This window comes from Falco cherrug, chromosome 17 (genome assembly GCF_023634085.1).
Source record: "Falco cherrug isolate bFalChe1 chromosome 17, bFalChe1.pri, whole genome shotgun sequence".
In the NCBI taxonomy this organism is placed as follows: Eukaryota; Metazoa; Chordata; class Aves; order Falconiformes; family Falconidae; genus Falco; species Falco cherrug.
The window spans coordinates 6699572-6726219 of record NC_073713.1 but is presented as its reverse complement, the minus strand read 5'-3'; the positions used below and the strand labels follow the sequence as shown (position 1 = coordinate 6726219).

At 51.9% G+C, this 26648-nt stretch overlaps 3 protein-coding genes across 3 annotated transcripts; 1 reads left to right on the top strand and 2 right to left on the bottom strand.

The window, feature by feature from the left end:
- Positions 1 to 2721: 2721 nt before the first annotated feature.
- On the bottom strand, positions 2722 to 6097 carry LOC102052093 (T-cell surface glycoprotein CD3 gamma chain). Its single transcript, XM_005437678.4, has 5 exons — positions 5790 to 6097; positions 4493 to 4705; positions 3876 to 4007; positions 3418 to 3461; positions 2722 to 3042 (listed from the first exon to the last, which is right to left on the bottom strand). Exons 1-5 carry the CDS (start codon positions 5860 to 5862, stop codon positions 2980 to 2982), a joined length of 525 nt encoding a protein of 174 aa, XP_005437735.1. The 5' UTR covers positions 5863 to 6097; the 3' UTR covers positions 2722 to 2979.
- Positions 6098 to 6862: 765 nt separating this feature from the next.
- ZW10 (zw10 kinetochore protein) lies at positions 6863 to 20609 on the top strand. The gene is made up of 16 exons (XM_055728536.1): positions 6863 to 7070; positions 7282 to 7412; positions 8248 to 8349; positions 8529 to 8606; positions 8732 to 8891; positions 9594 to 9743; positions 10417 to 10608; positions 11263 to 11426; positions 12223 to 12405; positions 12907 to 13145; positions 14147 to 14218; positions 14953 to 15122; positions 15758 to 15888; positions 16386 to 16517; positions 17468 to 17670; positions 18662 to 20609. The coding sequence occupies exons 1-16, from the start codon at positions 6950 to 6952 to the stop codon at positions 18780 to 18782; spliced, it is 2349 nt and encodes a 782-aa protein (XP_055584511.1). The 5' UTR covers positions 6863 to 6949; the 3' UTR covers positions 18783 to 20609.
- Positions 20610 to 20637: 28 nt separating this feature from the next.
- Positions 20638 to 25530, bottom strand: TMPRSS5 (transmembrane serine protease 5). The gene is made up of 13 exons (XM_027803147.2): positions 25258 to 25530; positions 24995 to 25121; positions 24662 to 24769; positions 24221 to 24343; positions 23620 to 23755; positions 23184 to 23297; positions 22934 to 22977; positions 22621 to 22783; positions 22334 to 22512; positions 21862 to 21960; positions 21430 to 21572; positions 20914 to 21066; positions 20638 to 20749 (listed from the first exon to the last, which is right to left on the bottom strand). The coding sequence occupies exons 1-13, from the start codon at positions 25258 to 25260 to the stop codon at positions 20741 to 20743; spliced, it is 1401 nt and encodes a 466-aa protein (XP_027658948.2). The 5' UTR covers positions 25261 to 25530; the 3' UTR covers positions 20638 to 20740.
- Positions 25531 to 26648: the final 1118 nt, after the last annotated feature.

The window sequence follows — 26648 nt, the reverse complement described above, 5'->3', positions numbered from 1 at the left end:
ATATTAATAAAATGGGAGACAGCACCCCCAGGTATGCATTGCGAAAGATTTCCTCTGTGGTTTTGTCTCTATTAAAGAAAAACTCTTTCCCTTAAGGGGACTTCTCAGGTCAGGAGTAGTCTGAGAGAGTGAGAGCTTCTGTGGGTCTGTGTTGACTCACCTTGCAGCAGCCTACGTGGGGTCTGGGCGCAGGCTGTGCCGGCGTGGTGGGGGCACAGCTACACATCCAAAAGTGCAGTGCTGTGCCCAGGGGAGGGGACCTGAGAGTGGGCTAGGAGCAACAGGAGCTGGGCAGTGGCGTGGGGGTGGCTATCTGGGGGCAAGTGAAACAGCTGAGGTCCCACACGCTCAACAAACTGCTTTCAAATCTGCCTGATTTTAAAAGCTGTGGCTTCCAAAGCATCAGCCACGGGACAGGTAGTAACTTAGGAAGGGCCCAAGAGATGCTGCGGTGCCTGGGAACATTTCTGGTCTAACATGAGCTGAGCGAGCCCCATTTCTGTTGCTCTGTAGAGCAACAACTCTGAAGGAAGGAAGCAGCAGCAGTGATGGGGGCTGGGGGTGGTTTAACCCTTGAATTTCAGAATGGGGAGATAAACACCCAGCAAGTTTCATGCTTCAGAGTGCTGTACTTACCGTGCAGGATGTGGTTTTAAAGGGAGCACAGCTGGGTTCGCCATACAAGGCGCTAAACGTCTAGGAGGGAGATTGCAAGATAAAAAGACCACTAACCCCTGGCAGCAAGGAGATTGCAAGATAAAAAGACCACTAACCCCTGGCAGCTCTAAAACCACTCTGGGCCACGTTCTCAGCTTCTGCAAAACATCACTGCACCGGGGATGCTTGCTTAGCCCAGCCGTACGGCCCATTGCCACGAATGGGCTGTGAGACACTCGGACCACTCCGGGTGTACAAGGTCTAAATTTTGCTTCAAGCTGCACCCTGGTGCTTTGGACATCATTTACAGTGCTGCGTGCTTGCTCCAGCTTGTGCCATCCCATGCTCTCCTTATCTCGGTGGGATCAGCACCCATCCAGCGACAACACTTCCTTGCCTCTGTGCTTAGCTGTGTTACAGAAATGTTTTCTTTGTCCTCCCAAGGGTGAGGTGCTGAGGAGCCTCTCAGAGTAGAGGAGTTGTAAAAGTTGCCTCTGCTGGCTCTTTGATCGGTGCAGAGCATACCTACTCACTGCCCCCGGTTTCTCCTGCTCTTGGGGTGTGGCAAGCCACCTTTGAGAGCTGATGGTGGTGAAAGCCCACCAACTAGGCAGTTTGCTGGTCACTTTTTTTATAAGGTCCTACCTAGATGGCTTTACAGAGCGAAGGTGGGTATTGGCATATTCTACCTGCGACAGCAATAGCAGGCTCACCCTTCACTGGAGCAAGCTAGGGCAGAAAAAACACCAAGACATTATTCTGCTGCTGCGAAGAGCAAAACGTTGTTGCGTAAAGAGCCGAGATCGTAGGAGAACAGGCCCTTTGCTTGTTCGCTGTCCGCAAGGCTGGTCACACACCGGTTCCCGTAAAAGCACATGGGGTGCACCCGCAGCTTTGCACAGCCTGCATGGTGTTTGCTGTGTCAGATGTGTCAAAGATTTGTGGTCAGTTTTTATCAAGTGTTAACTCTTTTGGTGCTTAATTTATACTACTGAGCCACAAGGCAATTCACAGCCTGGTACTCTCTAAAGCCTGTCACCTGGATTTTTAGAAAAGCAGGAAAAACACAACTTACAGTTGTGTACAACCGGCACACGGAGGGTGACCTGGTTTCTGAGGTTTCGAGCTGCTATCTGATCCCCTCTGTTACCTGCCTCCTGTTTTGGGCCACATGAGCTGTTTCTGCTCCGAGCAGGGGAGCGGCGACCTTGCCAGGAGGAGCAGGGAGACCCCCGTGCTGCTCAGTGTCTGACAAGGTGGTTGAGCTGGGAAAGACTCTGAAATTGCGTGCACTGGCTAGTGAGCCTGAAAGAGGGGTTGCCAATGCCTGGCCACAAAGGTGAGTTGCTCTCCGGTGGGCTGCAGAGGCAGAGGAGGGTGGCAGAGCCCCCCAGGAACATCGGGGGTGCAGGGGGTGTGGGCTGCCTCTGGCCTTCGCTGCCTGGCCAACCCTGCTGCCACGTGTTTTGCATGATCTCTGCTGCAGTTTTCATCCTCTCTGCTGTTTCCATTTCCTCTTTGAGCCCAGCCCCCCGTGAGCCTTTCTGGGGAGCCAGCGCAGCTTGCTGCTGTGCTCACGCTTCACCCCCCTAAGCACCGAGGCACCCTGCAGCCTGGCCGGGTGCCCGGGACCTGGCAACTCCTTGCGGTTTGGAGACTGCAATTAGATGCCAACCCCTGCACGCACAGCAGAAATGCCCTTCCTGCCAGCCCCCCAGCTCTGAGGCATGCAGGCACTTTGCAGGGGTGACGCAGACCCTGCTGAGTGTCGCTGCGCTCCTGGTGCTCCTGCTCCACATTCTGGAAAAGGAGTTAAATGACACAAAGCCTCTGCTAGCTTCACAAGGTCCCCCATCCTCACCTCCAGCAACGGACTCGGATGCCATGTTGATCCTGACATGCAGAGGTGGCACAGGCATGGGCACCTGCCTGCACTGGCACAGCAGTGTCCTACGGGGACAGGCAGGAGCCATACGGCTCTGCGGGCACGCTGCATCCAGCACGCGCCACCCCCAGCGACTGCACGGCTTCCCCAGCCTCAACACAACCATGGAGCAGGGAGGCTATGGGACAGGTTTGTCTTTAATGAGAGGAATACAGAGAAGTGCAAGAGGCCATGCAAAGAGCGGAGCGCTACGAGCAGCCCACCCTGGCGATGAGCCGGAGGGCTCTCTAGGCAAAATCCCGCACTGCCTTCTGCTAGCAGGGAGCTTACGAAGGCAGGCGCAGGGCAGGGTACCAGTGCCCTGGGGCGCTGCCGGTGGCTTTACTGTAAAATCACTCCTGGTGTGAAGGAGTTCCAAGCCCCAGCATCTTCCCACTTCACTTTCGGGCCTTAGCAGGTGCCAGCTGGCTGTACTGTTCATCATCCCGCTCGCCCAGGGGCTAGGAGGAAAAAAAGGTGAGATGAACTACAGCCGTGTCTGTCCAGCCCTGGGAGGGAGGGTACAGGGAAAGCTGGCCCAGCCCTCTCTTGGACAAGCTTTTGGCAAACTCTCCCTCCCCACATGCAGAGATTAACAGCTCCAGAGGGTCAGAGGCAGGGGGTGGGTGAGCGTGACCCGTCCTATGGGTCACTCAGGGGCAGGCAGCAGCGAATGCCCCCACATAGAGCAACCTCCAACACAGCTCAGTGCCTCAAGGCATTGAGTACCCCCTAGCCGTGGTGCCATCATGGTCCCACCGGTCCCACCATGCAGCCCCACACCACACCGAGGTGCTGATGCACACACACAAACACACACGTGCATCCATGCTCACCTGGTAAAGCTGCTCGTTGGCAATCAGGTTCTGCCTGTCAGAAGCTAAACAAAGAAAGAAGGTGGTCAAGGATCAGGGCAGTGGGGTGAACAATTGCAACCAAATCCAAGCAGCCAGCTACTTTCAGCCCTGTGCTTTTACTTCCTCTTGGAGGCTGGGCGGAAAGCCCCTGCAAGGCCTCCGATGTCCCTGTGTCACCAGCTGCTGTCCCTGGGATGATGTTTTGGTTAACCTTGTGCATGCACTGGCTTCTACTGGGAAGCCAAGCTAGGGGCAGGAAGGGTATGCGGAGCGCTCACGTGGATTCCTACCCCAGACATGCCAGGTGCTGCCTGCAGCTTGCAGTGACTGGGCTCTGTGGGCAGTGATGGAAAGTCCCTGGGTACCAGGCAGCTCCTGGAGATGGCCAGGCACTTCCCGTCCCCACCTGTGGGCAGCCAGCGGGGTTCTCCGCTCACCTCGTGACATGCGTCCCTTGTCCTGGCCAGTGATGCAATACACGGCAACTGCCAGGAAGATGGTGGCAACCACATCTGCGACCACGATCCCCGAGATGGTGGGAGCATCCACTTCGATGCAGTTCTGGCACACTGGAAGCCCGAACAGACACACACTCAAAGCGGGGCCACGACCAGGACCCTGCCCCGTGGCCACCTCCACCCTGCTGCCAGGTCCAGCCCGAGCCCAAAGTGCTCAGCCAGCTCCACCAGTCCAGGCAGGCTCCCAGTCCCAGGGCAAGAGAGACCAGGGATTAAATCTGGCTTGCTACGTGACCCAAGGCAGCGGCGCGAGCTGCCACGTGTCCCAGCGCTGAGGGCAGGCCACAGCAGGGCCAGCGAGCGGCTAGTGGCGAGGCAGCAGGCGTGCCAGTTACAGCACTACAGAGCTCTCATGGGGACACCAGAAGCTGGGGAAGGTGCAGCTTGGCTGTTCCCAAAGGCAACCTGGCACAGGAGCTGGCAGGACCGCCACAAACTGATGGAGCCACCCTCAAACCCTGGGAGATCAGTAGTTCCCTCAAAAATTTGCTTGGGTGAGCAGTTCTGGCTCTAGAAACTAGGTTTGCAACACTTACTTCGATAGTGCACCTGGAAGGGGGGACTTGTCTTTCCATTTTCTATTTCACATGCATAAGTGCCTCTGGGATCGTCATACGCTGTACCCAAATCCAGCTGGGTTGCGTTTGCTATCATATCCCCATTTTTCAGCCAGATGATTGGACCTCGGCTGCTTGTTTCACAGTGCAGGAACACCTTCCCGCTGGCTTCTTTCACCTTTACTTTCTGTCCTGCAAAAAAAAGAAGAGGAGAGCAGAGCTTCACAGCTGTGTTCTCAAACCCCATGGTGGTACAGAACTCAAGAGATCTCATTCACGGAGACGGCTAGTGCAGAGAGCATCACACTGGGCCGTCCCCCGAGCAGTGGAAAGGACGCTGCAAACAAAAAAACTCTGGAAAAAAACAGACTACCCAGCGGAAACGCAGATAAGTGTTCGGCTGGTGGTTACATTAACGCGGCTCTGGGTAGTTTAGAGATCCAGATTCCCTTACAGTGAAAACTAACTGGAACCAGGCGTCCACCCGAACCCCATGCAGGCTGTATGTGCGTGAGCCGCATCCCGCACAGGATTGCATTGGTATTAAAGTGCAACTGCAACGAGAGACAGTTCAATAGAAAGTGAAATGTTTTCATGAGCGGGGACAGGAGCTGAGCCCAAATGGGGAGACAAAAACCCATTTGGGTTTTTACCCCCTAGTAAAAAACAACTTTGGTGGAAAGCTTGCCAAAAAACCACACTGAATTCCCTCCTTGGCCCAAAGACTTCAGTCTGCAAATGGAGAGTAGATTTGCCGTCTCGTTTGTGAGCGGCGGAGCAGAGCACAGAACGCAACCTCTCCTTGCATGTTTGGCACAAAGCCCACGGCTGCTTCGGTCTGACACCACGGTTCCACCAAGCCCGACTTGCCATGGCCCGTCATTGCAGGTCTGAGCCGCCACAGACAGCCACGGCGCCACGCACAAGCTCCAGGCTGTCACCGCAGTGGTCTAGGGCAGGCAAACCCCTCAGCACCACCTCGTCCCCAGGAACGGCTGCACCGATTCACTCCCTTCTCCCCATCGATGTTTACGAACCGCTCACCGAGGCGCCATGACGGTGAACCCCAGCGAGCGGCGGGACCTGCTTCCCGGCCACCCTGCGAGCCCCCGGGGTAAGCACTAAGGGTGACAGTCCCCACGGCCCATGGTGACGTGTGCGGGACCAGCCGCAGCCTCGCCATCTGTGCGGGGTCCTGTGGGCGCGCCACGCCGGGGGGGCACCACGTGCCACACGGCCCCAGCCCCGTTAGGGTGTCTGGCACCCAGGGACTTACCTCGGACCCCCCAGCTCACCACGGCCAGGCTGGCAACGAGCACCCAGGCACCCAGGGCCCTTCCCCTCCGCATGGCGCAGGTGGTGGCGGCTGGGCACCCTGCCCAGGGAGAGGATGGAGCGCGCTCCTCACCGCCGGGCGCCCCAGGTGCCGGATGCCGGGGCTGGAGCCGCCCCCCCCAGCACCCGAGGGTGTCGGAGGCGCCCTGGGCCTGCCTCCTCGCCCCAGCCACGACACCCACAGAAGGGCAGGGGAAGACAGCTGGGCTTGAGGTGGTGGGTTCCTCAGCAGCCAGGGAGCCCCCTGCAGACACAGAGCCTGCAGCAGCTGGGGAGCCCCACAGCACCCCAGCACCCACAGAGACCCAGCACCCACAAGCACCCCAGAGCCATAAAGCTCCAGCACCCATGGGTGCCCCTGCAGCTACAGAGACCCAGCACCCATGGGTACCCATAAGCCACAAAGCCCCAGCACCCACGGGTGCCCCCGCAGCCACAGAGACCCAGCACCCAGAGCCGTGGAGCCCCAGCACGTATGGGTCCCCCACAAGCCACGCAGCCCTGGCACCCATGGGACCCCCCCCCCAGCTACGGAGCCCTGGCACCCACGGGTTCCCCTGCAGCCACAGAACCCCAGCACCCACAAGCACCCCCAGAGGCACAGAGCCCCAGCCCCCGTGGGTCCCCCCACAGCCAGGGAGCCCCAGAACCCATAGGTCCCCGCACAGGATCGCGAGCCCCAGCACCCATGGATCCCCCATCACCTACGAGTGCGTCCCCAGGAGTGGGAGCCCCAGCACCCACGGGTCCCCCCGGAGCCCCAGCACCCACAGGTGCCCCCGCAGCCCCAGCACCCACGGGTCCCCCCGGAGCCCCAGCACCCACGGGTCCCCCCGGAGTCCCAGCACCCACAGGTGCCCCCGCAGCCCCAGCACCCACGGGTCCCCCATCACCTACGAGTGCATCCCCAGGAGCAGGAGCCCCAGCACCCACGTGTCCCCCCACAGCCTCGGTGCCCCCGCAGCCCCGGCACCCCCGGGTCCCCCGGAGCCGCTCCGCGCCCCTCCCCCCCGAGGAAGTGTGTCGCTCTGCGGACGCCGTAGCGGCCCTGGCGCCGGCGCCGTCCCGTGGTGCTGCGCGGCGGCGGGCGGCAGCGCGGCCATGGCGGTACCCGCGGGCTCGCTGGTGGCGGCCGTGCTGACCCACTCGGGCCGCCTGGAGAAGGAGGACCTGGGCAGCCGCATCGGGCGTCTGTCCCGCCGCGTGGAGGAGCTGAAGGCAGGTCCGGGGCCGGGAGCGGGGCTGGAGGGCACGGGCGGAGCTCGGGGGGCGCCCGGCCCGTGGTTACCTCAGGCCCGGCCTGAGCGGAGCCGCTCTCGGCCTCTCTCCGCTGGGCGCTCGGGCGGCCCCCGGGCCTGGGAGAGCCCGTAGCGCAGCTGGGGAAGCACCCCCCCCGGGTGCCGGTGTCCCAACGCTCCCTTTTCCTCAGGGAGAAGTCTGCAACATGATTAACAAGAAGTACAACGAGTTCCTGCCCAGCTTGGAGAGCGCCGAGGACTTGGTGGCGCAGGTGGACGGGCTGTCGGCCAACATCGACCTGCTGAAGGCCAGGATTGAGAACGAGGTGCCGGCGGGGGCTTCCCTGGGGGCTCCCCTCGATCCTGCGGCACTGCCACCCCACACCTGTACCCCCTGCCATGTCCGCGTGGTGCGAGGGGATGGGGGGAGGAGGGCTCCTGCCTAAGAACTCTGGATGATATCACCCCTAAAAAGCGCTCTTAGGTGACACACGCTGCAGAGGTGGGGTGAGTGAGGAGCTGTCATTAAGGGATTGGCCGTGGTTTGCTCTTGCTCGCTGTTGTACAGCTGCAAAATTGTGTCACGCGTCTTGCCTTCAGAAGGGGAGAAGGAGCAGCCTTGCGCGCTGCCGTGAGGCGTGGCATGGTAATCGGCTGGCTGAGTGTTGATCCCACCGTGATCTGGGGCAGAGTGGGAGCCTAAATCACACCTGTGCATGTTCACTGACGTCTTTAAGGAGAATGTGAGCAGCTGCTGCAGACCCACACTCTGTTTTTTGCTCCTTTGATTCTTTTTCCAACATTGGGCATTCTATAGCAGTGTTAATTGAGAATTAACTTTTGGCTCAGTTTAAGCATTCTTGCAGTTTAAATGGCTGTGTTAAAGGAGCACTGAAGTCCTTTTGACTGCCTTCTGAGGCTGAATTTCCTTGCACTGCCTTTAAAAAACATGTAATTTGTTAGAAGCATTGGAAACACTTATCAGCTTCTTTCTTTTTTAAGGATCTTCCTAGCAATGAATAAAATGGATAGAACCTTTTTCCGCCTCACAAAGTTATTCTAGTAACAGAAGTACTTTACATGTTTTTATCACTTGTAAGAGGAAGTGTGTCGGAGAACATTTGCTTGCTGTAAGTGAACTGAGAAGTTTTGTTATTTTAGGTTCAGCGAGATCTAAATGTCGCTGTTGCCGAATTTACTGAGTTGAAGCAGCAGTTGGAGCGAGATACGCTGGTTCTGAGCATTCTGAAAAAGCTGCAGGAGGTGAGGAGGGGAGGTGGGGGAGTGCCTTAAGATCATTAGGCAGTAGTCATCCTCTGCTCTGCAGTCTGTGGCATTATTCTGGGCTTCTCTTTTGAGCTCCTGTCTCTAGCCGTGTTTAAAAAATTGTCTAAAAAATCTAGTAGCAGATGTACAGTGACATATGAATCTATTTGTTGCAGTTTGATACAGCTATTAAAGAGTACAATGCTGCATTGCTGGAAAAGAAGTATGTTGCAGCAGCTCAGCAACTGGAAAAGGTAATAATGACTTCTTAAGCATATGACAGTATCGTTCATACATACTTTCAACAAATGTCACAAGATGCTTTTCCTTAAGCACGGGCAACAGTTACCCATTTTTTGTGTTTGTTCTTCACCATCAGGCACGAAGCATCCTGAAAATGCTGGAATCCCGCAAGGGCTTTGAGCTGAAGATCCTGAAGGCATTAGGCACAGAGCTCACAGTGCAGACACAGAACATGCTCTATCATCTAGGAGAAGAATGGCAGAAATTGGCTGTATGGAAGCTTCCTCATTCAAAAGGTACTCACAGTTCTAGTTTGTTTCACTGTTTGTGCTTTACTGTTTGAAATGCCTGATTTCAAGCAACTACAAGATAGGAAATGCGGTAATACTGTTGAACTGAGGTTGTTTTAAGGAGCTCTTCCTGCCATTTGCATAACCTCATCAGTGGGAGTGATCTGTGCCAGTGTTCTTTGGATATGGCTCCACTCCTGGTGTATTTAGGTGCTACCAAAAGCAATGCAATGTAGTCGATAGATTTTAAACAGAGTTTTCAAGGTTCATCTGCCTCATCTGTCATATTTCATAGACAATGTGGAAGCAGAGATCAGAACAGCTAATTGTAAGAACTGCTCAAGTCTGTAAGTTGCTGTCTTCATTGAAACCCAAACTTTTCCCTTGGAAAAAAAATATCTTTTCCTTTCACTTTGACTTGAAATGAGGAGAAGAGGGGAATGAAAGCGATAGTCACCAATGTCATTCAATTGAAGGGTGACTGAAATGAGAATTCTGGCTCTTAGGAGAGAGTGATTCTCATTCTGTTGTCCTGCACTGTCACACAGGGAACTCTGTACCCTCTTCTGATGCTGCTTTACAAGAACTGTGGAAATGGGAAGAGGTAGCATATTGCTTTAGCTGCCTCCTGGGGAATGCAGTGGTTTCTCAGATCTGCTGTATCTCAGCCTGCGCTCTGTCAGAGAGATGGTTCTTCTTTCTCTTTAGAGGGCAGCAGCCTGGACTCAGCGATGCATTCAGAACTGCACTTACACACAGTGCCATCAAAAGAGGAGGAGATTGCTGGCCCACCTGTTGCTTCTGTGCTGCAGGCATTTGCTGTCCTAGGAGAACTGCACACCAAGCTGAAGATTTTTGGTAAGACAGACTGTAGGTTGAGATAAACGTAGATATAGTAAGCCGAAGTGGATGAGATTTTGTAAGATGTGTATCAAGATCCAGTTCACTTCAGCTGTACACTGGAAGACTTATTTCTGTCTTAGCTTGTGTTTCCCACTAAACATGAAGTAAATGCTCTGATTCTTATCAGTAGGAAATTATTTATCCTATTATTTATCCTTTCTTGTCAATTTACTCTGGTGTAGTTTTGATCTGTGGCTACATGGTTTCATGGCCTAGTGTTGAAAGGGTTTTTCCAGTTACAGCCTCCTCATCTACCAGGAGTAAGACTGTTGTTTACAGGCAGCCTCTGGGCTTCAGCGTTCTCATGTGTTGTTAAAATAAATTGGTAAGCATGGCAGGTACTAGGACAGGATTTCATGCTTCCAGCTGTTTAAGTTGGTTTTCACTTTACATTAAATATACTGCTCTTTGTTAGGCCTCAGTATGTGTTTTACGTGAGTAAAATAGTCTTTAGTGGAAACTCAACCCAGTGTTTTACCCCGTTAGCTGTTCCCTGACAGAGCTAATCAAGAGAGTGTTTCTCCCACTTCATGGAAAGAAACTACATCCAGAATAGTGATGGTTGGGCCTCACTAGAGCAAACTGCCTGCCTCCTGCTGTTGGAAAACATATTTTTTTCATTTCTCAGGCCAGTTGTTGCTGAAATACATCCTCAAGCCGCTGATTCTATACCCATCTCTTCAGCCATTCACAGAGGAACAGTCAGATGTGTTCATCCTGCGTTTTATGTCCAAGGAGCCTAACTTGGGTCATTCCTCTCCTATGGAGGTTTTTGACAAGATCAGGCTTATTTTTGAAGTTCTCCACAAGTATCTGCTAAGTAGGTAGTTTCTCCCTTTTGGAATTAGACTGAGATTGGTACTTTGTTCATGTAATTGGAGTGGAAGCTTTGTAGAATATCTAGTGATTAAGCAGCACTGAATTATGTGTAAGGTCTAAGCAGCTTTTAATGTTAACTTGCTATGCTGTGCTCTTGGACAGCTTGGCACCTTGTGAAACTGGACCCAGCATTCGCAGAGCTGGGAAAATGAAGGAGGACAGTACTTTGTGTCAAAGGGATCAAGGAATTAATTTTTTGGTAAATGTTTTTTCTTACGAGCCACTCACTGCATTGAAGATCCTTGCATGCAGCAGGTCTAAAAGGCTGAAGTCTTGATGCAATCCAGGGAATTCCCTCGGTCAGGCTGGTCACCTGCAGGGTCATCTATTGGCTACAACCTGGCCTAGGCTTTGCTAGCATTTCATGAAGTAAACATGCTGGGAAAAAGGTCTCATTTTATGCAGACATTCAGTTGTCTTTTGGTTGGGTGGGCAATTCCACAGGCCCAGCACATGGCCTGAAGAAGAAGGATATGTCCTTATGGAACAGCTGGTAAATTCTGTTCTGATAGGAAGGACTGAGTGAACTGGTGAAGGGTCTGGTCCAGTATTAAATTTAATGTATTAAAATCCATTTGTGTACTCTTGAATTCAGATATACCTCTTGAGGATCCTGCGGAAGATAAAAAGGATTGCAGAGTCACGCTTGCAGAACTGCTAGGTGATATGATATGGGAAGAATTGTCAGACTGCCTCATTAAGAACTGTCTGGTGAATTCAATCCCAACCAACAGCAGCAAACTAGAGCAGTATATAGAGGTAGGTCTCAAAAATCTTTCAGATCCATGTGGTGGAAATGCCAGGTGGCCAGCTTGAACAAAAAGCTATGTTTTGCTGATCTGGATTTGTGTATTTCTCTGTTAAGTTGTGGCTTGTGCTTCCTGTCATGTAAAAGTGTGCTAGGTGTCTGATCTGTGGAAGTCAGTGCCAAATTTAGCCAAGACCTGGAGACTTTCAGGGCGTGCGGTGTGAGGCACTTTTCTGAGCCTCTGTGAGAGGCCGAAGATGATGATGTGACAGCGCTGCTTGCTCAGCTGGCTTCCTGAGGACTGATTGCTCTGTTTGTATTTGTTGCTAATGATCGTAGGGTTTTCTTGCATAGGCCACATAATTATATTTTTAAACTACGTACATAAAGGAGGACTTATTGCTAGTGAAGAATGCCAAGGGCTCCTTTTCCTGAAGAGGGGGCTGTTTCAAACAGAAGCAGTCGTGGGATAAACCTCCCAGTCTTTTTGCCCTAGGTAGCCCAGCATAATGAAATTTGATCGTCTTGCTCCTCTGGTTTTTGTACTAGGTTGCCAGCACTAGTTTTGTACTAGGTTGTCAGGGGGAACAGACCTGCAGTTCAAACACTGTGTTATTGTGTGGTCATGGATGCTAGCTGAGCCAGATTTTTCCAAGATTGCTGAAAAGCTGTTGGATTGTTAGTGCCCTGTAAAACCTAGTTTCATCCTTTCATTTCAGCTGAATGGAAGAATTTATACCCAACTTTTGTTTTATTATTTGATTTTACAAACTGTGTTAATGTGGTATATGTGTCTGCGCTTTTCAGGTGATTAAATCCACAGAGGAATTTGAAAAAGCCTTGAAGAACATGCAGTTTTTGAAAGGCGACATGACTGATTTACTGAAATATGCCCGTAATGTCAATTCCCACTTTGCTAACAAGAAGTGCCAGGATGTGATTGTGGCAGCCAGAAATCTGATGACCTCAGAAATACACAATACTGTAAAGGTGACTGTTGTGATACGCTGTTTTTCTATGTGGAGACCAGCTTAGCTGTTGAAGAAGGCTTGTTTACAACAGTCGAGTCCTTTGGTTTTTTGTGGAGCGCTGAATACTCTCAATTATTTGGGTATCTTGGCAACCAACAGTTTCAAAACCTTTTTTAATAGTGCTCAAGAAGGTTGTTTCACTAACAAGATGTTTCTTAAAATACTTGACGTTTGCTTGCATGGGCTGTTCCAGCTAGTGTCATAAGCGTAAGAAAAATCAAGAGGATTACTTACAGAGTTGCTTCTATGCATGCAACGCCATATAGGCTATTTTGTGGTCTGCTGTGTCAATCTGGCTGTTGTGCTGCCAGGAGACTTCCAGCAGCCTTAGGGGACTTCTGCAGCCTTGTGTTTATCTTGAGTCTTAAATAACCTCCATCGTTCAATGTTTTGTAGTCTTGTGCAGTTTCCTTTCTATGTGCTCTAAATTACATTATACCTTTCTCTTGTTTTCCCTTAGATCACACCCGATTCCTGTGTAGCCCTACCAAGGCTTCCTGATCCTGGGGCAGGAGATCACTTAAAAATGCAAAAACCTTCTGAACTTCTGCATAACAACATGGTGAATTTGGAGAATGAGACTAAATTGAGCCCGTACACATTTTCTCTGCCTACGTGCCGCATCAGTTCATCAGTGGAGAAGCTGATGGAGCTGGCTTATCAGACGCTGTTGGAGGCTACAGTCAGCACAGATCAGTGGTAGGAATTATATACCAGCGGGTAACTCTTGGGTGTCAGATACTTACTGCCTTTGGCAGCACCAAGCATCTGTTAATAGACAAAAAGAACTTTAAAAGAACAGAAGATGCTTAAAAATTAGAATTAGTCATTCAAGTTACTCGCTGTTTCGGCTGGAGTTCGTATGGTAGACTGGTACAGCAGGAACAGCTGCGCACTATGTTCCCTGGAATACTTGGGTTAAGCAGCCTTTCAGACTGACATTGTCAGGGAATATTCAGGTACACTTTATTGTATTTTAGCCATTAAAGCAGGGAAAACATGGTAAACTCCCTAGTGGGCACAGTGTAGTTCATGGCTTCAGTCTTCTAGTTGGGAGAGATGCTACTGCAGTGTTCACCTCAATGTTTTATTGTACTCTTGCTGTCAGTTCTTTAGAAAAACCAAAACCATCTCTTTTTTTTTCAAACCAAATGATAAGTGATAGCACCCATTCGGAGAGAAGCTCTTGCTTTCTTTGTGCTGGGTGAAAGCAAAGAACTCCAGCTCTGCATCTGGCAGGGCTCTTCAGAGGAAAAACAATTAAGTGTTTTGAGGAACTGCATACAGTCTGCTTTAAAAACTGGAGACCGCAACTCTGAAGAAGGAGAGCTGCCTAGGTACTGAATGCCCTTCAGTGTACCGTGGCAGAGAGGGCTGACTATTTATGCACACCTGGTGGGGAAGGGACACTGTCCCCTTTGTTCCTGGGGTTTCATGTATCTCACTTCTGACATGTGGTCTGAAACTTGTCTTTTCCACACTGAACTTACAAGGTCATCACAGCATTTTTGAATTTTTCCAGAATGTTGCCTTTGTTGACATCGCTGTAATTGATTCTGAACAATCTACTCTTTGTGCCGCTACTTCACTGCCAGTGCTTCGCTACTAGTAAAACCTTGTTTTGGAAAAGGTTGAGGGACTCTTGTGACCAAGATGTTAATTCCACTGACAAACTAACGTGAGTCTTATTTTTCTTGTAGCTGTATACAGCTCTTCTACTCTGTACGGAATATATTCCAGCTGTTCTATGATGTAGTGCCAACGTACCACAAGTAAGTGTGTGTGTGTGTGTGTGTGTGTGTGTAACCTAGGGCCTGTTTTGGAGAGAGAAAAATGTTACTGGCACAGCTCCACTTCTCCCCAGTTTGTCTACCACAGCCAGAGACTACTAAAGGGCTCTCTGCAGCAGCAAAAAGCTAGTACTCTTAGTCTATTATGAAGTCGTACCTGCTGCAAAATAGGTGCTTGAGAGTTTCTGGGTTGGCAGTCTTATGACTGAGGAGATAGGTGCAGTTCTTACAATGCTGCGTTTGAATCCAGCCATGCAGCTTTGACCTGAGGTCTCATGTACAGGTTTTTCATGATGTTTTTCATGTGAAAAAGAGCAGCAATGAAGACTGGAAGAATACAGTTCTGTCAGAAAACACTGGGGTATTGCTGAGAAGGACTTCTCTTTTCCTTATCGTAACTTTGCTATAACAAAGTATTTTCCTGTTTGAAAGTCCATTGCTAGAAATAATGTGGACATTACACATGGTTCAAATGTCAAAGTGCCGTTTCACTAGCTGTGAAACTCCTTCCCTGTAAGTTCTTGTGTGGATGCAACAGGAGGTTAAATATTTTTATTCCAACTGATGTCTTTATCAGGCATTGCGCACGTTTAGTTACTTGCCACATCTGTTCTGAAACAGTGACTTTCTCTAGGGTGGGCGTGACAGTTTTATTTAGCAGAGCCGAGTCCAAATAAATGCAGTTCTTCCTTTTCTCTTCCTCCTTCCTGGGATAGGGAGAACCTTCAGAAATTACCCCAGCTGGCAGCCATTCACCACAACAACTGCATGTATATTGCGCACCACTTGCTCACCCTGGGACACCAGTTCCGTTACCGCCTGACTAACATCCTGTGCAATGGACCAGCTACTTTTGTTGACCTGGTACCTGGTTTTAGGAGACTTGGTAATTTTACCTTTTAGTACTGAAATATGTCGATGGATGACGTGGTAACTGATCCTGGCATTTGTTGCTGAATGGTGTAATGTAAGTGTGGCCACTGGCTGGAGCAGTGGATTGTTATTGAAGAGTTCTAAACAAGCAGCCAGGGCATTTTCTAGACTGCCAAGTGTGACAGAGCATTACAACTCTAGGCAATATAGCTGTTTAGAGCTTGACTTTCTGAAACCCGACTCTTCTTGTCTAGCACATAGGTCCAAAAACAGTTCGTTACCCAGTGAGATGTGGTGACACTCAGATATTTTGGGATCTGCTGCTCAGACCTGTGGTATTTTCTTTAGCTAATAAGCTATGGAATCAAATTCTGAGATAAATTTGTATGAGCCTAATAGGAGCCTGTCATCCATAGTTAATTCTGCCACTCAGCTGGTTTTTTTCAAGTGTCGTAGCAATGCAAGCTGTGCAAGAGCTTACTGAATATGTGACTGGGCCTGGTTAAATTCACTCTATGAGACTGTTTAGAGACTGGAAATTCCTTTAAAAATAAATATTATAGCAAGTTCATTATTTGGCACTTACAGTCTCTAAATTGGTTTCGTAATTGCTTAATTACTTCTCTCTGCTTGTTTTTGTTCCTAAAGGGATGGAGTGTTTTCTGGCCCAGATGCGAGTGCAGAGAGGAGAGATCCTGGAGAGGCTGTCAAGTGCCAGGAATTTTTCTAATATGGATGATGAGGAAAATTACTGTGCAGCAAACAAAGCAATAAGGCAGGTAAGCAAGGCAATCGGTGCCAGATATCCCATTGTCTTTGGACATTGTCCTTGGGAAGGTATGGTATGTAGTCACAGTCCCGAGAACTGGGCACTGTTTCAGCAGAGTGGAACTTCTTAAAACCACAGTTTTCTGGCCTGATTATTTTTTGTCCCTGTGCTGTGTCTTCTGGTAAAATGGAAGCATGCTGAGTTCAGTTCCTCTTGCTGCAAGTTGAAATGAAAAGCTTCCTAATTTTGAACTTTTGTTTACAGTACATTTATAACATTTTTCATTTTTCAGAGAAAGGGTCTATCACACTTTTGATAAGCCTTAATGCAAACTGAAAACGTTGTGTTTTTCCCCAGGAATTCCTGCTCTATGTGATAGCAAGGTACTTTATTGCCTTTTGCTTTTTCAAGCGAGTTTCTGACCATGTGTAGTCACCTTATCATTTGGTGCCTCTCTTAATGTTCTTTTTGATAAGATGTAGATAATGCATAGCTGTCATCTTCCAGGTACTGCATCAGTTGAAAAGACTGGGGAAAGTCTGGCAAGATGTCCTTCCAGTGAACGTGTACTGCAAGGCCATGGGGACTTTACTGAACACCGCTCTCACAGAGATTGTCACTAGGATTGCTGCCCTGGAGGTAACTGCATGAGATGGACATGCCAGGCATTTGTGAGCTCTAGAAGTTCTTTCCAAGACTGGGTTTCAGGGGAACAGTTACCTTTCACAGAAATGGTAATTGTTGCCCTGTCTACGAGAAACATTTGAGATGCCAGTAACTCCCATCTGGTTAAGACCATATTATTGCTCTTCCAGCAATTCCATGACTCTGTAGTCATGGGGAGAGTCAGGGAAGTGGCTGTGATTTCACCTTCATTTGGGTTTAGGTGTGTTACTCCTACTATAAACATTTATATGAATCAGTATCTTTTTCTTTGTTCAGAAGTTAACTGGTTGTCTCAATCTCCATCTTTCCTGACACATTTTCAATCTGTGCATCTCTAGTGAACCTCTCCACCCTATCTAGGCACCAGGTGCTGAAATACCTGTGACATTTCAAACTGAAATTCTTATCTGTTTAAAGCTCTGTTTGACTCCCAGTTTGAGTGATTGTCAGGTTACCTTGGGTCAAGTACAACTGTCCTGTTACATCTCTTAATTAAAATATGTTTTCACGGCAAATGATAGAAATACGTGAGTGCATCTGTTCTAGTTGTAGTCTACAATCCGAAGAGCCTTCCCGCTGTGCATTAGTCCAATAAGTCCTCTTTTTCCTGTAACAGCTGGTTTACAGGACACTTCCCTAGGCTATGCCTGCCAAAAAGCTTGGCTTTCATCATTGGCCTGGTGGTGCCTGAGCCATTTCCTTGTAAACCATTCAGACCTTCATCGTAACACCTCTACTTTGCAGTAAAATGCTTGCTATTGCACTAAACCCCTATAAGTTGTGTTAGCTTGAGGATGTTAAAAGTGATCTAAACCATTGCTTTCTTCTTCACGCACACAGCCACCTTTTTTCCATTTCACTTGCTGCCTGGCACTCCAAAAACATATCTAACCGCTCCCCTGTTAACATTGGTTCAATTCTAGGATATCTCTGCAGAAGATGCAGATAGGTTATACTCCCTCTGTAGGACCATGGTGGAGGAAGGACCCCAAGTTTTCACCCCACTACCTGAGAACGACAAGAATAAGAAATACCAAGAGGAGGTTCCAATCTATGTGCAGAAATGGATGACATTCAAAGAACTGATGATCATCTTGCAAGCCAACCTCCAAGAAATAGTAGATCAGTAGGTGTCTTCCTTTCTTTCTTTTCAGTTCTTCACCCCAGTAACAGGCAGCTGGGACGTGGTCTGACATCAGCAGGGCACTGCACTCGGGGGACTCTGTTCAGATGAAAGGCAGTCACCGTAACAAAGGATCAGATAACTGCTCCCGGGGCTGTTTCTTGGCTGTGTGTTTATAGCCCGGTTCAAGGTTGTTCATACATTCAGCTGCTTCCTGGGAAGGACAAGGCAATGATAAAAATACAAGTGCCATGGGAGAGCTGACCACAGTGATTGTGCGTCCCCCTTGGCTTCTCTTACATTCAGAAGTATTTCCCGGTAAGCAGTCTGGCATTTTGCCTGCTGCCTTTGATGTTTGCTGTGCCTTGCTGCTGCAGTCGTTCCACGTGATTGACCTCTGCTTTTTAGATGCTTCCTTTAACTTGCAAGGGGTATTCATCTGAATTATACATGAGGATTTGCATAATTACCTCTCTTACTTTAGCTGCCATGAGCTGTCAGAAGCTAGACATTCCCTGTTCACAGCTGCCTCACACATGCGTCTGAATGGCAAGAACACACACGGTCCTCAGCAGGCTGAGCTGGAAAGGCACCAGCCGTGGAGAAAGCGCTTAGGGAGGGCAGTTCCTTGTCTGTGCCCTGCTCGTTGCTGCTGTTGGAACCGTGTTAGACACCAGAGGTTCCCAGCTCTACTTCCACCCATGCATAAACCACTTCCCCACCCCCGTTGTTCAGGAGGTGAGTGGGAATTTTGCAGACAAGGCTTATTTTGGAGAAGGAAAATAGAGTTTGTAGTGAGTGCAAAAATCACAGCCTGTTGCTTTGTACCCCTAGCTAAACAGTTCTGGGCTCAACTGGCACACAGCTAATAGGCTGCTAACTGGAATTGTTTTGCCTACAGACTTACTACTGTTAACGAGTGCTCAGAAGGTTTATTTTTAACATGACATTTCTGTGCTGTTTGGTTAAATAAACATCTTTCTCTCCCCTGTAGGTGGGCAGATGGGAAGGGGCCTCTCGCAGCTGCATTCTCAGCAGCTGAAGTGAAGAGTCTGATCCGAGCCTTGTTCCAGAACACGGAAAGGAGAGCAGCAGCGCTGGCCAAAATTAAGTAACTCTGTGTTTACTCCTACACGTTGCATCTTCTGATAAAGCAAGAGCAAACTGCGTCTTTCAAATACTTCTCGGATTTGACCCTTACTATTTGTACTGTTATAAAGAAGGTTTAGCATTAGGCAAGTGCTTCGTGGAGGCTTGACTGAGGGATAAGAAGCATTTCCTAGCTCAGTGTTTGTAGGGCAAAGAGGATGGCTCTGTGAGTCTGGGACCAGAAAAATCAAAGGTGGGTACTTCGTCAACACATGGACACTAACTGCTCCTGCTCCAGCTGCTAGGCAGATGGAATTTGGGCTCCAAAATTCAGTCTCCTGCCATGCTCCCCAGCAGTGTTCTGTCCAGATCCAAGTTTTCCTCCGTGAGCTGGTGGGTATACAGCCCTGGTGAAAGAGAGACACTTCTTGTGATGTTTGTTCATTTCCGTTCCCTAGGATTTCATCTCCTGGTTAAGCCCAGCGTAGGGAAATAAATCGACTCTTGTATCCAGCATCCTTTGGTGAGAACAGGCACTGCTGTTGGCTGGGCCTCTCATGCAAGGCACTGTGTAACATCTCAAGCTTGCTTGCTTAAGGGTCTCGTAGAGGGTTTTTCTTTCTCAGTAGTGAACCTTATCTATGCAGTTTTACAGCAGGGGGCACATAGCCCCTTTGTGCGTTACCTCTTCTGTCCCTGCAAATTACATGTGAAACCCACAGACTTGGATACCTTTTGATATCCTTCTAGGAATGCTGAAGTGCCAAATCTGCTCTTTCCCACCTCAGGTTTCCCTGAAGAGCAGGCCTCAAGAGAAGGAAAATTTGGTTGAGGGAGGAGGGGGAGAGGAGATCCTGTTCTGAGTGAACTGTTTTATTGTGTCACGAGGTTTTGCGCAAGTGGCAAAACTCACGGCTTTATTTTTCATGGAAAATACCTTAAAACTGACTTAGAATTTTTCAGTCTCGCTTTACCAACTGTAAAAGCCAGTTCAGCTCCTTCCTTTACCTTTTTGGTTTGTGTGAACTAGGTAGGTCTGGGATCTGTTGTCTTTCTGGTAGTAAATTTTCTGTCCTTTAAGAATAATAAGAGAAATATATGTGAATATAAAAAGGGAATGAAGTGTGCAGTCATAGCAGCATCTTTTAAGTTACAAAAGGCTATGTTTGAGACTTTGAGAAACATAGATGTCTTTTAATTGAAAAACTCACCAAAAGCATTCATTAAAATGTAGCCCAGAGGCCGAGACGGGCTGGTTGCTTCACATGTGGAACAAAGCATTTCCTACCACATAGTGCTTACAACCTGTTTACAAAAGTTTCGATCAGAGCGTAATGTTTTAATCTGTTACCTACTGTTGTACCCTTTTTGTGTGCACTTTTGTCTGACTTCTGTTCACGCGTGCGAGTGTTCGTGCAGGGCCTGAATCGCAGCCGGCTTTCACGTTGCCCCTAAGTCACTGCGGAATGGAACAGCCGTTCTGCCTGCTGGGTCAGCCGAGCGCAGCCGTGGCAGGGGGTGAGGAACCCTTTGGCTTCTGCCTTTACCTGGCGGGGGGGGGGGCAGGCACCGTCACGCAGTTAGACTGAGTCCAGCACATGGGAACGCAGCAAGGAAAGGAGATACTGAAGCAAAATCTGACTGCCAGTTAAAACTCCAGTTTTTTCTTTTCTTCCCCTCCAAGTAATTTATTTGAAGGCTGAGGGTGCTCCTGCCACACTTGCATCTCGTGGGATCCCCTGCCCCTTTACACATAGCAATCCAAAACACATATTTTGAAAGACACTTTTCCCATGTGGATCGTTCACAGAAATGTAATTTGCTATTTTCTTTAATAAACTATTTATACTGAGCATCTTTTCTAATGTTCTCTGGGGATTCTCTTAGGTTTGTAGTAACATGGTATGAATTAGTCCTGGACCGTTTGCCACTTACTAGGTGGAAGGGGCAAAGCGTTGCACTGTGAAGTCTCCTTGCCTTATTTCTAGTAGATCTAATCCAAAAGGAGAAACAAAATAAAGAAAGGAATCAGTACCGTGAAAGGTTCTCCCAGAGGTTCATGCATCAAGGGCGAGCGTAGGGTAGTGAAGGATGCTAGTGCTGGGATTTGTCTGCGCGACGCGTGGCTGGGCTCACGCCTTTGCTTGCACTACTTACCTCAGTGACGTGATGAATCCAAGGCAGGAGCTGGGCCACATTGGTATAAACCCCAGGGTGGTTGGGCTCCGCGCAGCCCTGCCCCCAGCTCACGATGCCTACTAAGCGCCAGGCGGCTTCATCCTGGCAGACCAGGGGCCCCCCGCTGTCACCCTGCAGGGCAGAGCAAGAGCTAGTGAAGCAGCGCAGCCCGCGGGGGTGCAGGGCAGGTGGGCTTCTCCCGCGTGGCTTTGGTCTGGACAAGAAGCTGAACTGCGGGTACCCACGGGGCGTGCCTCTGCAAGGTTTCTGTGTTCCTTCTAGAAAGAGCTACATCTCAGCCTGACATCTGTGCACCGGGGCACTGCGGGCTCCGTGTTGCAGCGTAGGATGCAATGGGCCCAGCACTACCCGACACGGATCCTACTGCGAGGTATTGCCACAAAACCCGGCATTTGCTGGAGCAAACCAGGGACGTATCGGTCCTTTCCACACCTGCTGTGCACAGCCCACGTGCCACACGCTCCCTCCCGTTACCTGGCACGCGTCGATTTTCCCGTGCAGGTAGCCGGCACACAGCATCCTGGCAGTGAGCTCGCCGGCGTACATGCACGAGCTGTTGCACCGCTTGGTACCGATCAAGGGAACGAGTGCTTCCTTCAGTGTCTCGGTAACCTGTGCTGGAGAGGGAGAAAGAGAAGCCAAGAGGGAAACAAGTTGTGCAGGGAGCGAGAGGGGAAGAGCAGGGCACTAGCTGGGGTAGTCAGAAGACGGAGGGAAATGGAATTACCTGATGGGATTAAATATAACCACACGGGAGGTGTGGGTGCGGGTTGTGGAGCTGCTGGAGCAGAGGTGGGATGAAGCAGGAGGGGGGTTTGCAAGATCACACGCGGCATGGAAGGGGCTGGACAGGGCCGGTGGGGAGCAAGGGGAAAGGGGAGCGGCAGGGGCAAGACGGGCGCTTACCTTGGTCTGGTCTGGTATAGCCCCAGCCGGACACCCAGCACTGCGTGCCCTGGAAGAGGTCCTGCTGGGCGGGCGGCAGACACACGGCACGGACGGCATCTGCTGAGGCGGTGACAGGTAAGCGCCGGGATGGCTTCGTGCGGTGTCGAGCACGAGCAGCCAGGGAAGGGCTGCGGCGCTACCGGCCTGCAGAGCCACCCAGCCTGGCCGTGCTGAAGGGAAAGGCTCTCGGGCCAGCGCTCTGGGACTTCAGCTCGCACAGCCGCCTTGCCGGTCCTTCACAGCCCTGGCATAGCTCAAAGCCCCGCACTGCTGCGTGCGCTGCCTACCAGGGCGGCTGGACGGCCCGTGGGAGCTGCTCTCAAATGGCAGGTTCAGGAGAGACGGGGTTTGGCCACCTCTGGATTATGGGATAAGACAGACAACTCCACAGGTGGGAGAAGGACACAACAGCACCACGGCAGCATCTTACCTGAGAAATTCAGGGGGACCTGGAGCTTCAGCAGAGCAATGTCATAGTCAAGGCTGTTGTCGTTATAAAGCGGGTGATAAATTATTTTCTTTACCGATACCCCAGCCTCCTGCTTGATGGAGCCGTGGGTGATAACGCCTGCGAAAACCAGCCAGGCAGAGGCCTGAAGCCACCTGTAACTGAGCACAAGGACAGCACGCCTCTTACCGCAGGGCAACAAGCACCAGCACCGGGCTAAGCACAGAGCCGCAGCACGTCGGAGGCTGGGCATGGGAGCCCGGCAGTACCTGTGCACGCAGTGAGCTGCTGTGACAATCCACTCGTGTGCCAGCACGGAGCCTCCGCAGTGGTGCTGGGAGCCATGGTACACGCTGACCTGCCAGGGCCAGCGCCCTGGGGGCACGTCTGCGCCCCCCACCACCCGCGCAGCCCCGCGGCGCAGCCCACACTCTGCAAGGCAGCCGGGCAGCACCGTTAGGTGAAGCTCCAGGTCTCAGACCCTCGGGCTGGAGGGTGAGGGAAGGGGGTGGAAAGGGAGCAAAGAAGCCGCTAGATCCAGGCAGAGATCATGGGGACACAGGGGAGGATGGAGGCCCTCACCTGAGCATTTCAGAGCCGCAATTCGACCTGATTGACAGCTGCTCCTGTGCAGGAATAAGCCTCTGGTCAGAATACACATGAACTAAAATCCCTGGGGCACCAAGGAGCTCCAGGGCACCTGCGGCAGCCCCCAGTGGAGCTGCTTACCACACAAAACCAGGCTGGGCTTCTATGCTCTTACAGCCAGACAAAACCATCCCTGTCTCAGCCCACCCCCAGCGAACTCTGCTTCCTCCAGAGCTGCCCTTACCTGACCTGCCACATGTCTTCCAGGCTGCCTTCCTGGTGGGGTCTCACCTGAACAAACTCCTGAGTGTTGTTCACCTTGACATCTGTCAGGTTCACTCCTTTCTGATGGGTCATCCTGCAGAAGCAACAGTAAACTCTCAGCAAGGGGCTGAGGACCTGCTAGGGCATCAGGAAAGTAACCCTGCCCTGGGAACAGCAGTCCACAGCCCGGCCGCTCTGGTAGCCAGGAATGAACCTCCTTGGCAGGATGGGTCTCCTGCAGCTCTTCTCGCAGGTCCGCATGCCAGCCCGAGCCCCACTTTCCACCCTGCATCCACCAGGGAGCTGGGACTGCTGTCCCCACAAACCTCCCAGCCTCGAAGCACCTGCCTTTGCCAAATGAACTCCCTCAGAAAGGGGCGAGTAGGGGTCCAAGCGGCTGCTTCCACCGTGCCCACCTGAGATACCCGAGCTGCCGGCAGAGCAGGGTGCCCAGGGAGAGACTCCAGTGCTCATGGCACACCAGGAGCCAGCCGGGGTGGCCTTCCATCTGTGCTTCCAGCAAGGAGTTGGCCACATTTATCCTGAAAGACACTAAAGCCATTCCATTAAAGACAACCAGCAAGCTCCCATCCTTGCAGCGCTTTGTGCAGCGTCAGCGCAGTGGATGGTCATGGAAATCTCAAGCGAAAAAAAAAAACCCAAAACCAAACCAGCTAAAAACCCCAGAAGGAGCCATCTGAAGCAGTTATAAATGATACATAAACCCGTAAGCATATTCCCAGCACCTGCATGGCAGCTCTGCTGAGTGACTGATCACATGCAAAGGAGTCCTGCAAGCGTTGCCTTTGCTGTAGGATCACGCCATGTGACAAAGCCGTAACGCTGGGGGATGCAGCAGGACTTAAAGCGAAACAATTGCAAAACACAGCTGAAAGAAGCTAGTGGATCAGCAGGAGGTATTCATTATTGAACAGCATCTTTTGGCAGGCTTGGCAGGCACTGGCCTGCACACTGCTCCCCTCTCCCCACCCTCTGGCAGCAAGCAAAGACGGAAACCTCTACTGGGAGCCCCACGGACCACGGGGTCTTCCTCTTCACCATCACTGCACACTGGCATCGCGTCTGGCTCCTGCAGCAAGGTGAAGCCCTGGTCTCGCTGAGGCTTCCTCAGGTGTTTCACTTCAGCAAAGAGAGAAGGGAGGGGAGGTGGGCTCACACAGCCTGGGCAGCATCCAAAGATGCACAACATTAGGAACGATCCTGAGCTGCCCACTGGCAGAGGCGACGGGCCCCTCACTGGGTGAAGCTGCAGCTCGCTGCTGGGGCCACAGTGACCAGCAGCAGAGCCCGCAGAAGCCATGTTCCCCCATCCCAAGCTGCAGTTCAGTGACCAAGGAGCTCCACCACCACCTCTGCCGGCAGCACCCCAAACTCGCTTGCCGGTTTGGCGGCTGGGCTCTGCCGGCAGCGGCAGGCTGTCCCGGAGGAGCCACTGACCTAGGAGCCATGCCCCCGCTGCTGTCCCCGCCAGCAGCCCGGTGACCCCGAGCAGCAGGAACAGCCTCTTGACGGTGCAGAGAGGTTTGAGACATGCATTAGCAGAATCTTTAAGAAACAGAGAAAGAGAGGGGATTAACACAGCCTTGCTGGTCTCTCACAGCACTGGCAAGCCCCTGGTGAAGCTCCTGGATCCTTATACACCTATTGCTAGGACTCATCTGGTCCTCTCCCTGCAATGCCAGGAGGAGGTGAGCTAAGGGCACGGATTCTGTGGGAAATCAAGACTTGGAGGGCCCCCCTGTTCCCAAAGCCCATGAATGGCTCACCCACCGTGTGCCGGGGAGGCCCATGTTCTCCTTGCTTCCCTCCTTGGCTCTGCTGTCCAGCTCTTGCGGCTTTGCATGGCATCCTCAGCGCCAGGCGGGTTATCAGGAAACTGCTTACCAAAGGCTGGGCTCTAGGGAGAGGAGTCCCGGGGAGCAGATCAGCAGCAGAGGTCAGGTCCCGTGGCAGGGGACAGGTTTCAAGTGATGCCACTGCTGCCCAGGCTGCCCGCTGCAGCGGGGGCAGCGAGGCGGGGACACACATCTCACCATGACGGCGAGGAGCAGGGCAGCTGCTGGTCTGGCTGCTCCGCGGGAGCTGAGCACACGGGGCTTCAGCAAACCAGCTCGAGTTTCCCTTCGCACGCTCCCGGCACCATGCCGTGCACGCGCACCGTGCCCGGGGCCGTGCTGAAGGGACTCCTTGTTTCAGGGACCCCCAGCCCTCCCGCCGACAGGACCCTCGCAGCAGGTGGGGGGTGATGGCTCAGCAGCCCCCGCCTGCCCCCCATCGCCCGCTGCTCGGGCTGGGGACCCCCAAGGGGAACGCTCCTCTCCCTCCCTGGTACAGCGCCAAGCGAGATCAGCAGCTGCGGAGTTGCCTCGGCTCTCGAACCCATCTTCCACCTGCTGGGCCCCCCTCCCTTCCCCCTCCCATTATTTTGCTCGGCCGTAGGAGACACACCAAGCCCTGCCGCAGAGCAGCAGCAGCAGCCCCAGGCTGGGGGTGCGAGCAGGGGGGCTGCGGGCTGGCGGCCAGCCCTGCCAGCGGTGGGCTCCGAGGCACGGACAGACCTCGGCATGGGCAGCAGGAGGGCTGCTGACCAACCGACCAACCACCCCGTGTTACGTCTGGGGAGACAAGACCTTGGGGAAGAAAACATCCTAAACTGGAACAGATCAGAAAAGAGCCTGCAGCTGCTCCTCATCACCCTCACATCTCACGCCAAGTGCCTGCCAGCTGTGATGCATGGAAGATGACTTTCCTGCCTGCAGGCTGCACTAGGGATCTGGTTAGGGGGTAACTGTGCAGACACAGCCCCACTGCCCTGGGTGCTGGATTTTCCCTGTGGTCTTTTGGCTGTAGGACACAAAGAGCAATGAAGGTCAAACAGCAGCTCTGCGTTTGGCTTCTGACTTTCGATGTAATTTCTTGTTGCTGGAAGATGCCTGGCTGGCAGCCTGTGGGAAGGGGAGGCTTTCTCGCCTGCGGTTTGGGTACCAGCTGGCCCGTGTTGGGGTGCGAGATGCTTTTCTTGTCAACGCAGAGCTCTCGTGGCGGAGGTGGAACAGAAATTGCTTGTGCTGTTGCATCTGCTCTTTTTTCTCTGACCCAGCAGATGCTCCGCCGCAGCATCACACCCGGGGTGGGTGAGTGTTACCAGTCCCAAGCTGGCACGCTGCACTGGGCAGGGAGCTGAGTGGGGACACCACCAGGATCACCTTCACTGCACTGCCCAGGAAAGCGAGGGGCAAACCACACCAAACCTCTGGGAGACCCCAGTTACAGCCCACAGCAGAGGTGGGTGCAGATGCCCCAGCAGAGCGCGATCCCCAGGCTCCTTCCCACTGACCCGTTCAGCTGGAGGCAGAGCTGACCCCAGAGCAGCACCGGCAGCTGCGGGCACAGGGCAGGGGAACACACAGCTCATTTTGTGCAT